The 11,887-nt window shown below is 33.8% G+C and overlaps 1 protein-coding gene across 3 annotated transcripts; it reads left to right on the forward strand.

Annotated features, from left to right (window-relative positions):
• Nucleotides 1-3,115: 3,115 nt before the first annotated feature.
• Nucleotides 3,116-9,214, forward strand: LOC131165585 (metal tolerance protein 11). Of its 3 annotated transcripts, XR_009139604.1 has the most exons (7): nucleotides 3,184-3,565; nucleotides 5,033-5,142; nucleotides 5,262-5,507; nucleotides 7,386-7,466; nucleotides 7,630-7,863; nucleotides 8,293-8,691; nucleotides 8,880-9,214. XR_009139604.1 is itself a non-coding variant. In XM_058123513.1 (6 exons), the coding sequence occupies exons 1-6, from the start codon at nucleotides 3,391-3,393 to the stop codon at nucleotides 8,638-8,640; spliced, it is 1,194 nt and encodes a 397-aa protein (XP_057979496.1). In that variant the 5' UTR covers nucleotides 3,116-3,390; the 3' UTR covers nucleotides 8,641-8,828. The 3 variants fall into 3 exon arrangements, 2 of the variants coding, with proteins under 2 accessions (XP_057979496.1, XP_057979498.1); XM_058123513.1 differs by lacking the exon at nucleotides 8,880-9,214 and having other exon boundaries at nucleotides 3,116-3,565; nucleotides 8,293-8,828; XM_058123515.1 differs by lacking the exons at nucleotides 7,630-7,863; nucleotides 8,880-9,214 and having other exon boundaries at nucleotides 3,191-3,565; nucleotides 8,293-8,828.
• The last annotated feature ends 2,673 nt before the right edge of the window (nucleotides 9,215-11,887 follow it).

Here is an 11,887-nt window from a genome sequence, read left to right on the forward strand (position 1 = left end):
TTTAAAAAAAAAAATGCTTAAAGCGATGGGTCTATGGCATGACTGCTTTGTCTATATCTTCTTTTAAAATTTTCAAATTTTTATTACAATTTTGTGAAACCACATGGTTAGTTACTTTGAAAATTGTATGGCTTTCTTTTTGCCTTACATTTTTTTTTTTTTTTAATATTTGTTTTAATTTTTACCACATGTTTTGTTTTCCACGTGAAAATATCTTTTAACTTTTTTCAAAAAATAAAAATAAAACAAAAACAATACAAGCCAAAACATAAAAGATATAATCAACAAAAATATTTAACCAACACTTTCTCCAGTATCGCTACTTATGGAATTTTTTCTTAACTTCTCTCTCTTATGAAATAAAATTATAATCATCTCCTGTCACTATTACCAATTTTTATAAATTTTATTTTTTTAATTTATATTTTCATGAAAACTTTTGATGTGATATATATATATATATATATATATATATATATATTCATCCTTTAAATATACATTTTGCACCTATACTATATTATATATTATGATGTTCAATAAACCTAAAAAAAATCATCTTCATACTATATTTTTTCATCAATTTCATTAACCAAAAATAAAAATAAAAAATCAGAGCAAATAATATTGATTTCTTAACATTACAAAAAATCTCATGCATCCACACTCTTGCTTTCCAATCATACAATCAAATCAATTAATTTTTTCTCTCTTTGACTTTTATTAATAATCTAACATTCACTTTTGTTGCACCAAACTTCAATAAAAAGATCATAAGTCTAAATAAAGAATCAACATTTGATTCTACTTCATGCTAAAATATTACTTTGAACAACAAAAAAATTAATTTTATTACCGTAGGTACTAGGCCTTTTACTATCATAATTGCTATTCACCTTGTATCAATTTGAATTTAGTGCACATAAATAATATAATAATGATAATGAAAAGTCTAATATATTATTTGAATATCGAAAAAAACAATCGGAAAAGGGGAGGGGGAGTTTCAAACTTAATAAAATAAATCAAACTATTGAATTTTCTAAAGGACTAAACAAAATTTAAACGAAAAATAATATTTATTAAATAAATAAATTACCCTAGTTTTAAGTAATCCAATCCATTAGACAATAATATATATTTTTTCAAGTGGCATGTGACCATGTTTAATTTCAAAATATATGCACGTGACTCCACCAATCACCGCACCATAATGATGTATAAAAATTATTTATATTCATCTAGCAATAATAGAACTACTCCAACTAAAAATTCTAGTAAATTATTTGAATTTGAATGAAGATGGAGAAAGAATGATTTGAAAGCATATAAATAAATCGTGTTCTCTTGGATTTTTCAAGAATCAAACAAGACTTAAAACAGTAAGGAAAATTTGTAGAAGTGATCATCAAACAATGAACTTTGATTTGATACCTTGATGTCAGCCGACTCATTCTGCAATCTGATTTTTTTTTTTTTTTTTGCAAAGGGTACATCATTGATGCCACGACATTATATTCAACTATGATAGAATATTATAATATATAGTAATAGAGCGGGTGGTGGGATTCCGGCGCGTGGGATCCCAACATGAATCAACGGCTGTGATGAAAAGGTCGGAGAATAGATAAGCGGGAGGGATTTCACCTGCCCGTCGTCCTGGCCACGGTACACACCTTTTATCTGTTCGAATCATCCGTCCAATCGAAGGGGAGGAACCGTGCGGGACCCACAGAGGACCCCCGATGATCCGTAGGAATCGTGCGGTCGCCTACTGGTGGATTAATCTTAGTCTTACACGTCACGCCTCCCCTGCTTCTCCCCACTCTACCACTACCACTCCCAGCCCCTAGGGAATGTTTGGCTCCCGGCGTTTTCGATTATTGCTGAAAATGTAATTTCAACAATTCTTATATTTGTTTAGATATAAAAATCTTATATTTTTTTTAAATTTTTTTTTTTAATAAAAAAATGCATTTCATTATATGTAATTCTATGAAAATTCATTTTTTAAATCAAATTGTACTTATTAAGAATAACGCCCCTATAATTTGGTGTTATTATATTATATTATTATATTTAAAATAATAAATTATTAATGAATTTAATGTAATGTTATTATTGTAATAGAATAAGATAATCTAATTATTAACATTTATAGATGTATTACCTCAATTATTTTGACTAATTTTTCAAATTGAGAACTGTTCATAATCTATATTGAATATCAAAATAAAAACTTGCTAAATTTTTTAAACATATTAATTATATATAAAATTAAAAAATTTATCCTTTTCATTTCCCTTAATAATTAAACACAAAGAGTGAAAATTCCTTCAAATTTATATTTTTATAATGTTGCCAAATTCCCTACTATACCTTAGCACTTAACATTCCGACTGTTCAAAAATACTTGAAAACTGAACAAATTTGAAATCATCTAGATTAATCGATTTTTTAGTTAAATGATTTGTCAGGTTCAATGTTTGCTATTTATTTTTTTTAATAATGGCATTCAATTTTCAATTCGATTATGATTAACCCATGGATTATGGATATTTAGACCAAAATGATATATGCATTTACTTGCAATAAATGCAATATATCATAAAACAACAAAATATAGTATGTGCCTCTTATTTATTTATAGATAACACAATATGTTTGATTTTAGTATATTCAATAGTATTGTATTGACTAATACGGAAGATATACCATTATATTTTGTTAATTATTATTTTCCTTTTTTTATTTTCTTAAAACTCTAACCTAGACAAGTTTTTATTAAGAATTATTATAATACACTCATGTTCATTGGGCAAAAATTATTAAGCTAGGTAATACGTACAGTGAATCATTTTGAAAATGTTTGATTTAATTAATAATTATTAATTAAAAATTACCTAATATTCAAAGGCATGATCTTTTGTTCCATTAGACTAACCAAAATATTTTTTGCGAGAAGGCCGCCATCGACGTACACGTGTCATCAATCTGTACAACGTAATGAACATCAGCCAGGGCATTATCCGCACCTAGTGGTGGGCCTGACGATATTCTGATCACGGGGATACCATGAGATTCTATTGTGTGCACCACGCACCAGGTGATCCAAATCTCATTCCGCCACCTGGCGCACACCGACCGGTAAAAGGCCGCGCGTGGTCTTGAAGTTACCGGTGTCCTTTTCTCTACACTCGTTTTCACAACTCTGTTTTACTCGCGTCTCTCTTCCCCGGCTCGAAAACTTCCGCTCACTCCAACAACCACCGCAGCCGTCCACAGAATTCCCGAAATGCCCTTCGGTTCTCGTTAGATTTTCGAACATAACCGCACTCTACCGGATTCGGAGCCTGTCCTCTCTCTCATCCCTAGGGTTTAGCCCGCCGGAAAATGGCAGAACCTCTGACTCTGAACGGCGATGCCGACGCCTCCGAGGAGCGTCTGCTCTTGGTGGACTCTAACAATGGCGATCGTTCCTGGCGGTTGAACTTCGACGGCGTTGAGCTCTCCGAGCACAAAGAGAAGAAGCCCCCTCGAGGCCTTCACGACTACCTCGGGGTTTTAGGTAATTTCGCTTTTTTCCCTTTCCTCCTATTTTTCCTTCCTATGTGTGCGCGCGCGCCTATGCCTATTTGTGATGTTCTCTTTCTGCTCTTTTCTGGGATGATTCATTTTGTCGTGCTATTTTATTTTGTTTAATCTGTTCATCAGATTATTTTATTGTTTTCGTTTGTTGGGCTGCGATCTATAGCCTTTTACTTTATTTTCTGCTATTTTATAGTGAGGATTTGTGGAATTTTTTACGTTTGTGCGTCGAATTTATCCATATATTTTCCCTAGGGAATATGCTCGTTCAGCGGTTCTTGTTTATCGATGGAACAAAGGGTTTAACGGGTTTAGTTTTCTTTGGCATATAGGTCCTGTATCGTTGATTTCTTGATTGGTATAAATATGGATTTCATTTCTGAACACATCACATTTCTGAATGGTTAATTAAGCGGGCAGAGGCAGTTCTTTGAAAGAGAAAATTTATGAGAAAAAAAGGTTGATTTTATTTGTGAAGGTGGGTTTTTTTTTTTTAAAATCATTTTGCGGGTTTAGAGAGCTTCATGTAATCGATTGCAAGGGGATCAAGGAAATTATGACGAAAAAGCAGTTGAATTTTTATTGATTAAGGAAAAACTGAACCGTTGAGTTGTAATCCTCAAGTAGTTTCTTTTCTGCAGTTTCTGACAATTGGTGGAAGCCCAGATTGTAAGTTTGCTTTTATCACAAGAAATTCAAACTTCTGGCTTTAGTTTGATAAGTGTGTGGCCTGTATAAATTATATGTTTATCCTGTTTTTTTTTTTTTTTGGTAGTGAACAAAATTTCTTTTCTGCTGTTTATTGTTTCTCGAGAATCAAACACTAGTCAGTAAGGATAGACAGTTGTATTGGCTTCCTATATTATCCTGGAAACTGAATAGAACTAATGAAACATCTTCTAAACTTCTTTGATAGAATTTAGAACTATGAAATTTTATATTTTTTACTTAAAAACTTCCAAGCAGAAACTTTGAATTATTACAGGAAAGGTTTTAAACTATGATCGTCTAGAAGACAGAACAGTTCCAAGAACTGAACAATGGTTCATAAAAGCATATGAGCACCTCAAATGCTAAAAATTGCTTTTGATATGCCATATGAATTATCTTTTGTTTGCTTCTGTTTTTCTGGTACCTTATGCATAACCTGGTCTGGATGCTGGTCTGTTTTATACATGTGAGACGATCTTTAAAAGCAATGACCTAGAAAACCTGAAAAGTCCCCTTCGTAATTGTCTGTGCTGAAATTCTTGTTTCTAATTTCTATTTCATATAATTTATGGGGAGGAAAACAAAGAAGCACATCACAGGCTAACCCAAGTAGTTAAGAATTGAGGCTTGCTTCATTTTTGTCTACAAGTACACAGTGTGCAAATAATAGGATACTTACAGTTGATGCTTGATGACATCGTGCAGTTTTCTCATTTGTTTTTCTCAATGGCTCCAGTTACAGAAGATACTGTTGCGGAGTATTACCAGCAGCAGGTAGAAATGCTGGAGGGCTTTAATGAAATGGATGCATTAGCAGAGCGAGGTTTTGTTCCTGGGATGTCAAAGGTTTATACTGCCACATGTTCTTCATTATTTATATGATTGTACTAGACTACAAGTTCATTATTCTACTTTGTAATACAAAGATATGCCAAGGACTAACACAGTAATTATACTGATTGTAGGAAGAACAAGAGAAGTTGGCCAGAAGTGAGACAACTGCCATTAGAATATCAAATGTTGCAAACATGGTGCTATTTGCTGCCAAAGTTTATGCATCTATCAGGAGTCGTTCGTTGGCCATAATTGCATCTACATTAGATTCACTTCTTGACCTTCTTTCAGGCTTTATCTTGTGGTTTACCGCATTCTCTATGCAGACTCCAAATCCATATCAATACCCTATTGGGAAGAAACGTATGCAGCCTCTGGTTAGTCCATCTGAAAATTATTTATTGTTATGGACAAATGCATACTTAAACTTTTCATGAGTTGTGCAATCATGAATTCGTCTTTTCTTTTTATTTTGGGGGCATTTTTGTTTCTTGTTCATCATTGGACATTGCCATCTTGCTTTTGTGTGTGTGTGTGACTGTATTAGTGTGCCGTGACATTAGTTTTTGCACGACCATGGACCGAGTATGATTTGACAGTTGATGTGTTTGCTGTTAGCATGAAGGTTTACAAGGGATTGTTGCCTTTCTTATGGTGTGTGACATCATTTGGCCTACACATTTTTTGCTTCCTCACAACTTAGGTGTGTAGCAGCGACATGGCATGCACATGATTTTGCTCACAAATCACAATAAGGCATTTAATTCTTGGATTCTTGGCATCTGACGCTTGAATGTGAAATGAACAACATTGACATTGGCTGTTCTTTGAAACATGAGGCATTTTGCATGAGATTCTTGTTGATTCTCTTCAGCAAGGACAGGAGGCCATGGTTAGGCTGTACTGGATAAGAATAATGTGATCATAATGGTAGGGTGTGATCTGTTAAATAACTAATATTGAGCACTCAAAATGAAAATTTTTTATTACAACAACAACAACAACAAAACCAAGCCTTAGTCCCACTAACTGGGGTCGGCTATATGAATCCTTTTCCGCCAATTTATGCGATCATGGACTATTTCTTTTGATAGATTCAAAGATATTAAATCTTTACTCACTATCTCCTCCCAAGTTATTTTAGGTCTACCCCTACCCCTTCTACTGCCCCCCACAGTAACTAAGTCACTCTTCCTCACAGGTGCACTATAAGGCCTACATTGCAAGTGTCCATACCATCTGAGTCATCCTTTCCTTATCTTATCTTCTATAGGAGCTACACCTAACTTACCACGAATATGTTCATTCCTTAATTTATCTTTCAATGTTATACCACTCATCCATCTAAGCATCCTCATCTCGGCAATTTTTACTTTTTGGATATTATGTTTCTTCGTCGCCCAACATTCTGATCCATATAGCATAGCTGGTCTTATAGCTGTCCTATAAAACTTTTGATTATGCTAGTTAAATGATTTCTTATGTAGCCAAAAGGCCTGAGGCTGAATAATAAATACTGCCCTTGGGGCTTTGTGATGTGCTCCTGGTAATGATCTCTTCTTGTCTACTATAGGTATTGATGGCAAGTAGATCACTGAAATCCAAGCAGGTTATACCCTCAGAAACGTTGACTAGGCTGCCTACATATTGGCCAAATGGGATTCGTATTACTTGATTAGACTGAGATTTTCATTAGATTTCTGTATGCTACCCTTTGTTTGTTGGCGGAGCGTAATCATTTTCGTGCTCGGAGGATGGCCTATTTTTCTGCACCCCCCTTCTTTTGTTTCTAAAGTGCTGCATTGCCATTGAGTGATAATTTTCTTTCTGTTATTGTTTTGACTTCTAAGCATGATATTACATCCTATTCTTTATTGAGAAACATTGCTGAAATAGAATATCTTTGAATGGCCATAATTTTGGAATTATTATTATATTTTTTTGGTAAGTTATTACTTTGTTGTCTAGGCCCAATGGCCTGGCTAGAATGGTGGAGCAAGATGGCAAATAATATTTTTAAATTCTATGAGAATATGCTGTATATATATATATATATATATATATATATATATGAATTTGACGTCTTCTAGATACTTGGTTCATAGACTGCATCTGTTTATGTTGTACGTGGCCATTGTGAATTGGTCCTCAAGGTCAAACTCACTAATTTTGTAACTTTCAATGCCAAGTAGTTCTGTGAACCATTGCAATGGCACCATGATACTAAAATCTGATGTTTAAGAAATGCTGTGCAGGGAATTCTTGTTTTTGCTTCTGTCATGGCAACTCTGGGACTGCAGATAATCATGGAGTCTTTGCGCACGCTATTTTCTGATGTAAGGGACTGATTAAATTGTGTGTAGTTCCCATTTCAATTGATGAATTTATCTTCTGTTTGTGGAGAAGCTGGGAACTGATGATTACTCTTGCAAGTATAAGCCCTCTCATGTACCCTCTCATTGTTCTCGTCTATTGGTTAATCAAATGTATCCTTCACAGGAGGTTGAGTTCAGCTTGACAAAAGATCAAGAGCAATGGGTTGTGGGCATTATGATTTCAGTGACTTTGGTAAAACTCCTGTTGGTTCTTTATTGTCGCTCATTTACCAATGAGATTGTCAAAGCTTATGCTCAGGATCATTTTTTCGATGTCATCACCAATGTCATTGGTCTCATTGCTGCTCTCCTTGCTAATTATTTTAATGATTGGATAGACCCCTTTGGAGCTATTATTGTGAGTGCTCTCTCTCTCTCTCTCTAACTTCCCCAACCCACAAAAAGAGGAAATAAAATAACATTTTATTCTTTTTAATATTCTTAAGGTTTCTGTTCGCATAACAAAACCATTGAAGAGCACCTCTCTTTTGTGTTTATTTTGGGCCAAATCATTATTATATTTTGTTATAGAGTTGCATATCCATGATGGTCTCTGGAATTGTAAGAAATAAAAAAGGTACAATATAACTGTTTGATTTATCTGATACCTCTTGTTTGTTGGTTACTCTGACAATGGAGATGATCTGATTTGTTGGATCCATTAAATTGTTGTTTATTTCTTCATCAAAATTTTAACCTATTCAGTGCACCTCATTGCTTCTTTTATGCCATCTGAATTTTATCAGTATGGACCTTTATTAACATGCAAGCTTTGGATTTGATGCAGTTGGCCTTGTACACCATCCGGACATGGTCAATGACAGTGCTGGAAAATGTGAACTCCCTAGTGGGAAAATCAGCTGCACCAGAATACCTTCAAAAGCTCACATACCTTTGTTGGAATCACCACAAAGCCGTAAAGCACATTGACACTGTTCGGGCTTACACTTTTGGGTCTCACTACTTTGTGGAGGTTGACATTGTCCTTCCTGCGAGCATGCATTTGCAAGAGGCACATGACATTGGAGAATCCTTGCAGGTGAAGCTTGAGCTCCTGCCTGAGATTGAGCGCGCCTTTGTACATCTCGATTATGAGTACTCACATAAACCAGAGCATGCACAGGCACAGTCATAGTGGCAGGAGAACTCACTGTGATCCACTTGACTTGTGTTCCCGAACCACCAAGTATGCATCTTGCTCTGTTATCAAATATGGAAATATCGTGAGAATGACCATACTCTTGAAATGAAAGTGATGATAGCTAATTGATGCATCCTCTATAAAGTGGTTGTGATTCATTTGGCCATCTCTGTTTTTGGGAATTGTAAAGTGGCCTTGTGATTCATATTCTCTCCCCCTCTTGATGATGCCAGGCCAGCATTGACTTGGTTTGAGCATAAACAACCAGTTTTTGGAGGCAGGCTGTTCTGAATATAATAGCGGCAGGATTGGGGTCTAAAGCCTAAATGCTATTTGAACTAGCTTCTCATTTTAGCAGTGGTCTACCGGTGAGCTGTAGTTGCAGTGCTGCACTTTAGGAGATGCCTCTTGGAATGAGATGTTTTTTTCTATTGTGAAAAAACACACACACACATATATATATATATATATATTTTGTTGGCAGTATCATAACTATTGCTCATATTTGCCTGTGTTTTTTTGGGCCATCTACTGTTAAAATTATTAAAATCTTTTAATTTTTTTCAAATGATAGACATGCTATTGCATTTTATATACTATAACAGTGCAGGTCTGCAATGCTATATGATATTGTAAAAATTAATTATCATATTTAATACAATATAAATGATATAATTTTACTTCATATTTTAAACATGATCAAAATTTATTTTAAATGTGAGCATATGATTTTGAAGTTATAAAAAGAAAAGAAAAGAAAAAGATCTAAAATAGTACAAATGAGATCTCCCCCCATCTGAGTAAGGCCCATGTCAATGTGAGCCCATGTTGGACCCAAATGAAACTGTAAACACTGCATTTAAGTGAGCCCACCCTTGAACTTGGGCAAGCCTGGCCTTTTATCTTTATAGTTGAGAAGTTCAAGTGCTGCAGCTGTCTTCTGAGCAAGCCGTTTCACTATTTCAAATTGGATATAGAACTTGGGATAGAAAACATAATATTAAACTATATAAAAATTTGCGAAACCACAAATAGTTTTCAAATTGTAGAGCATAGATCTATTGGTTTTATTCAACTTAATGTGCAGAAATCCAAATTTATGGTGCGCATATTTTTATTTGAGGCATCCGCAAAAAATTGTACGAATTGAAAATTTTTATTTGAGGCATCCGCAAATATAAAATTTTGACAAATTTAATATATTATTTGATATGACATTAAATTTTTTTTTTTTTTTTTGTGGGGGTGGGGGTGTTAAAGTTCAGCATTAAACACGACGTCAAAGAGTATGAATAAGAAATATCATATTTGACCCCCAGGGTGTGGTTCAGGTGGTAGTGCGGGTTGCAAGAGTGCCTTTCACGAGATCAGGTGTTCAAACTCTCTTGGGCTCGTTTCCGCGCCTGGACTCCTGAATTTACCCTCCATTTGGAGTTATGGGGTCAATTTCAAGGGACGCAGGATTAGTCACGTGGACCGTAAAACGGACGTGTGGATATCCGATGCGTAATCTAAAAAAATGAAATATCATATTTGTTGTGTTAGCTTGGATGGGATGGCGTCCTGCCTATAAGAATAAGATTCACATACAATCTCGAAAAAGGCTAATATTTTTCAAATAGTATTTTCCATTCTTAGTTTTAAAAAGAAATGATAGTATGGCTAACTCTTTACATTTTTTTTTTTTACACACTCAAAAAACATATACATTTTCTCAGAAAATTTATTAATTTAAATTACAATACAAAATTATTCCTATAATATTTGAATTAATTTTATTCTTTTAATCCTACCTCATTGACTGAAATTGGAGAGATGAGCTTCTAGATCAACATCAAGGAGGAGGTTTTGCGATTTCACGTCACAATGAATCAAGTTAGTTGTATGTAGGAAGTCAAGATTGGTGGCAGGCAATGCATTGGTTAGTTAAAAGACGTTTTCACTTTTCATCATGGTGAAAAGGGCTAGTATTTTCTAAATAGTATTTTCAATTCTCATTTTAAAAAAGAAATGATATTCTACACCAACACTTCACTACTCTACATTTTTTTTTTTTTTGCATATATTTCCTTTTCTTACAAAAATTATTAATTTTCTTGCTGTTAAAAATCGAATGTCTTTGGTGAATCGTCCTTCGATCGTGACCACCTGAAAAGAATCAAATGTAGATGGTTTGAAGGACTCGAGAGATCACTATGATACCTAAGTTAGGAACTGTAGGAGGCTTTAGGTTAAAATATTAATATAAAAGTAAGTAAAAATGAGATGTCTACCTCCTCTCAGAGTACACTTTTATAGTGGTGGAGGATCGGAGGTTAACCCTCTTTCAATTTAGCATTCACTAGCTCATTATTGCGTTATATGGGAGTTATGAATAATTTAAAGGTATTTATGCAGAAGATTTTAATAGCGGTCTTATAACCATTTCTTCTCATGAATATGCCTGTTGACTTTGGTATGTTAGTTACGCAAGAGTGTTAATGGTGGTTTCATAATCACATCCCATTACTAATGAGCTGTTAACTCTGTGTATATTAAATTTGAATTACAAAACAAAACTCTTGCCATAATATAAGAATTTACTTTATGGTAATGGTAACAAGAGTTAAAGAAGGATATAATTGAAATGAAGTAATTGAAAGAAATTTATTTGCTATCATTGATCAATTTTATTAGTTGTAATTAACATGAAAGATGGAAAAAATAATAAAATGTAAGATAATAAATAGAAATGATAAAAAAAAATAATGCGATACTTTTGTAAAAAATTTAGGATTATCGTTCTTTTGTGTATATAATACATAATGTTAAAAATATTAAGACCGCCACAAATCATTGTGGATTACCAATATTTATATAATTAAGAATTTAAGAGAATATTTATGTATATATAAAATAATTGAATTATTAGTTTCAGTAACTTATAATATCTATTGAATTATGTTGGGAAATAATAAGTAGAATAATTAATATTTTAAAGCCATCCCGCAAGTAAACCCAATCATTATTTTGCAATCTCCTTATAATTTTGTAATTTATTTCTTTTAAAAAAAAAAGACTCATTTGGCATCTGACAGCGTGGACTTGTTTGTTGAATGATGACTTTTTTGTTGCCTTCCAGCTATTCCGCTCTTAGCAATAAAAATAGAAGAGAAGAGGAAAATGAACCTGACCAGCAGTTGCGTCCAGGCACACTCTGATTGCGTGCCGTCTGAGATCTAAGCTGGCACTGCTAATTTTT

Source organism: Malania oleifera, chromosome 10, assembly GCF_029873635.1.
Source record: "Malania oleifera isolate guangnan ecotype guangnan chromosome 10, ASM2987363v1, whole genome shotgun sequence".
NCBI lineage: Eukaryota > Viridiplantae > Streptophyta > Magnoliopsida > Santalales > Ximeniaceae > Malania > Malania oleifera.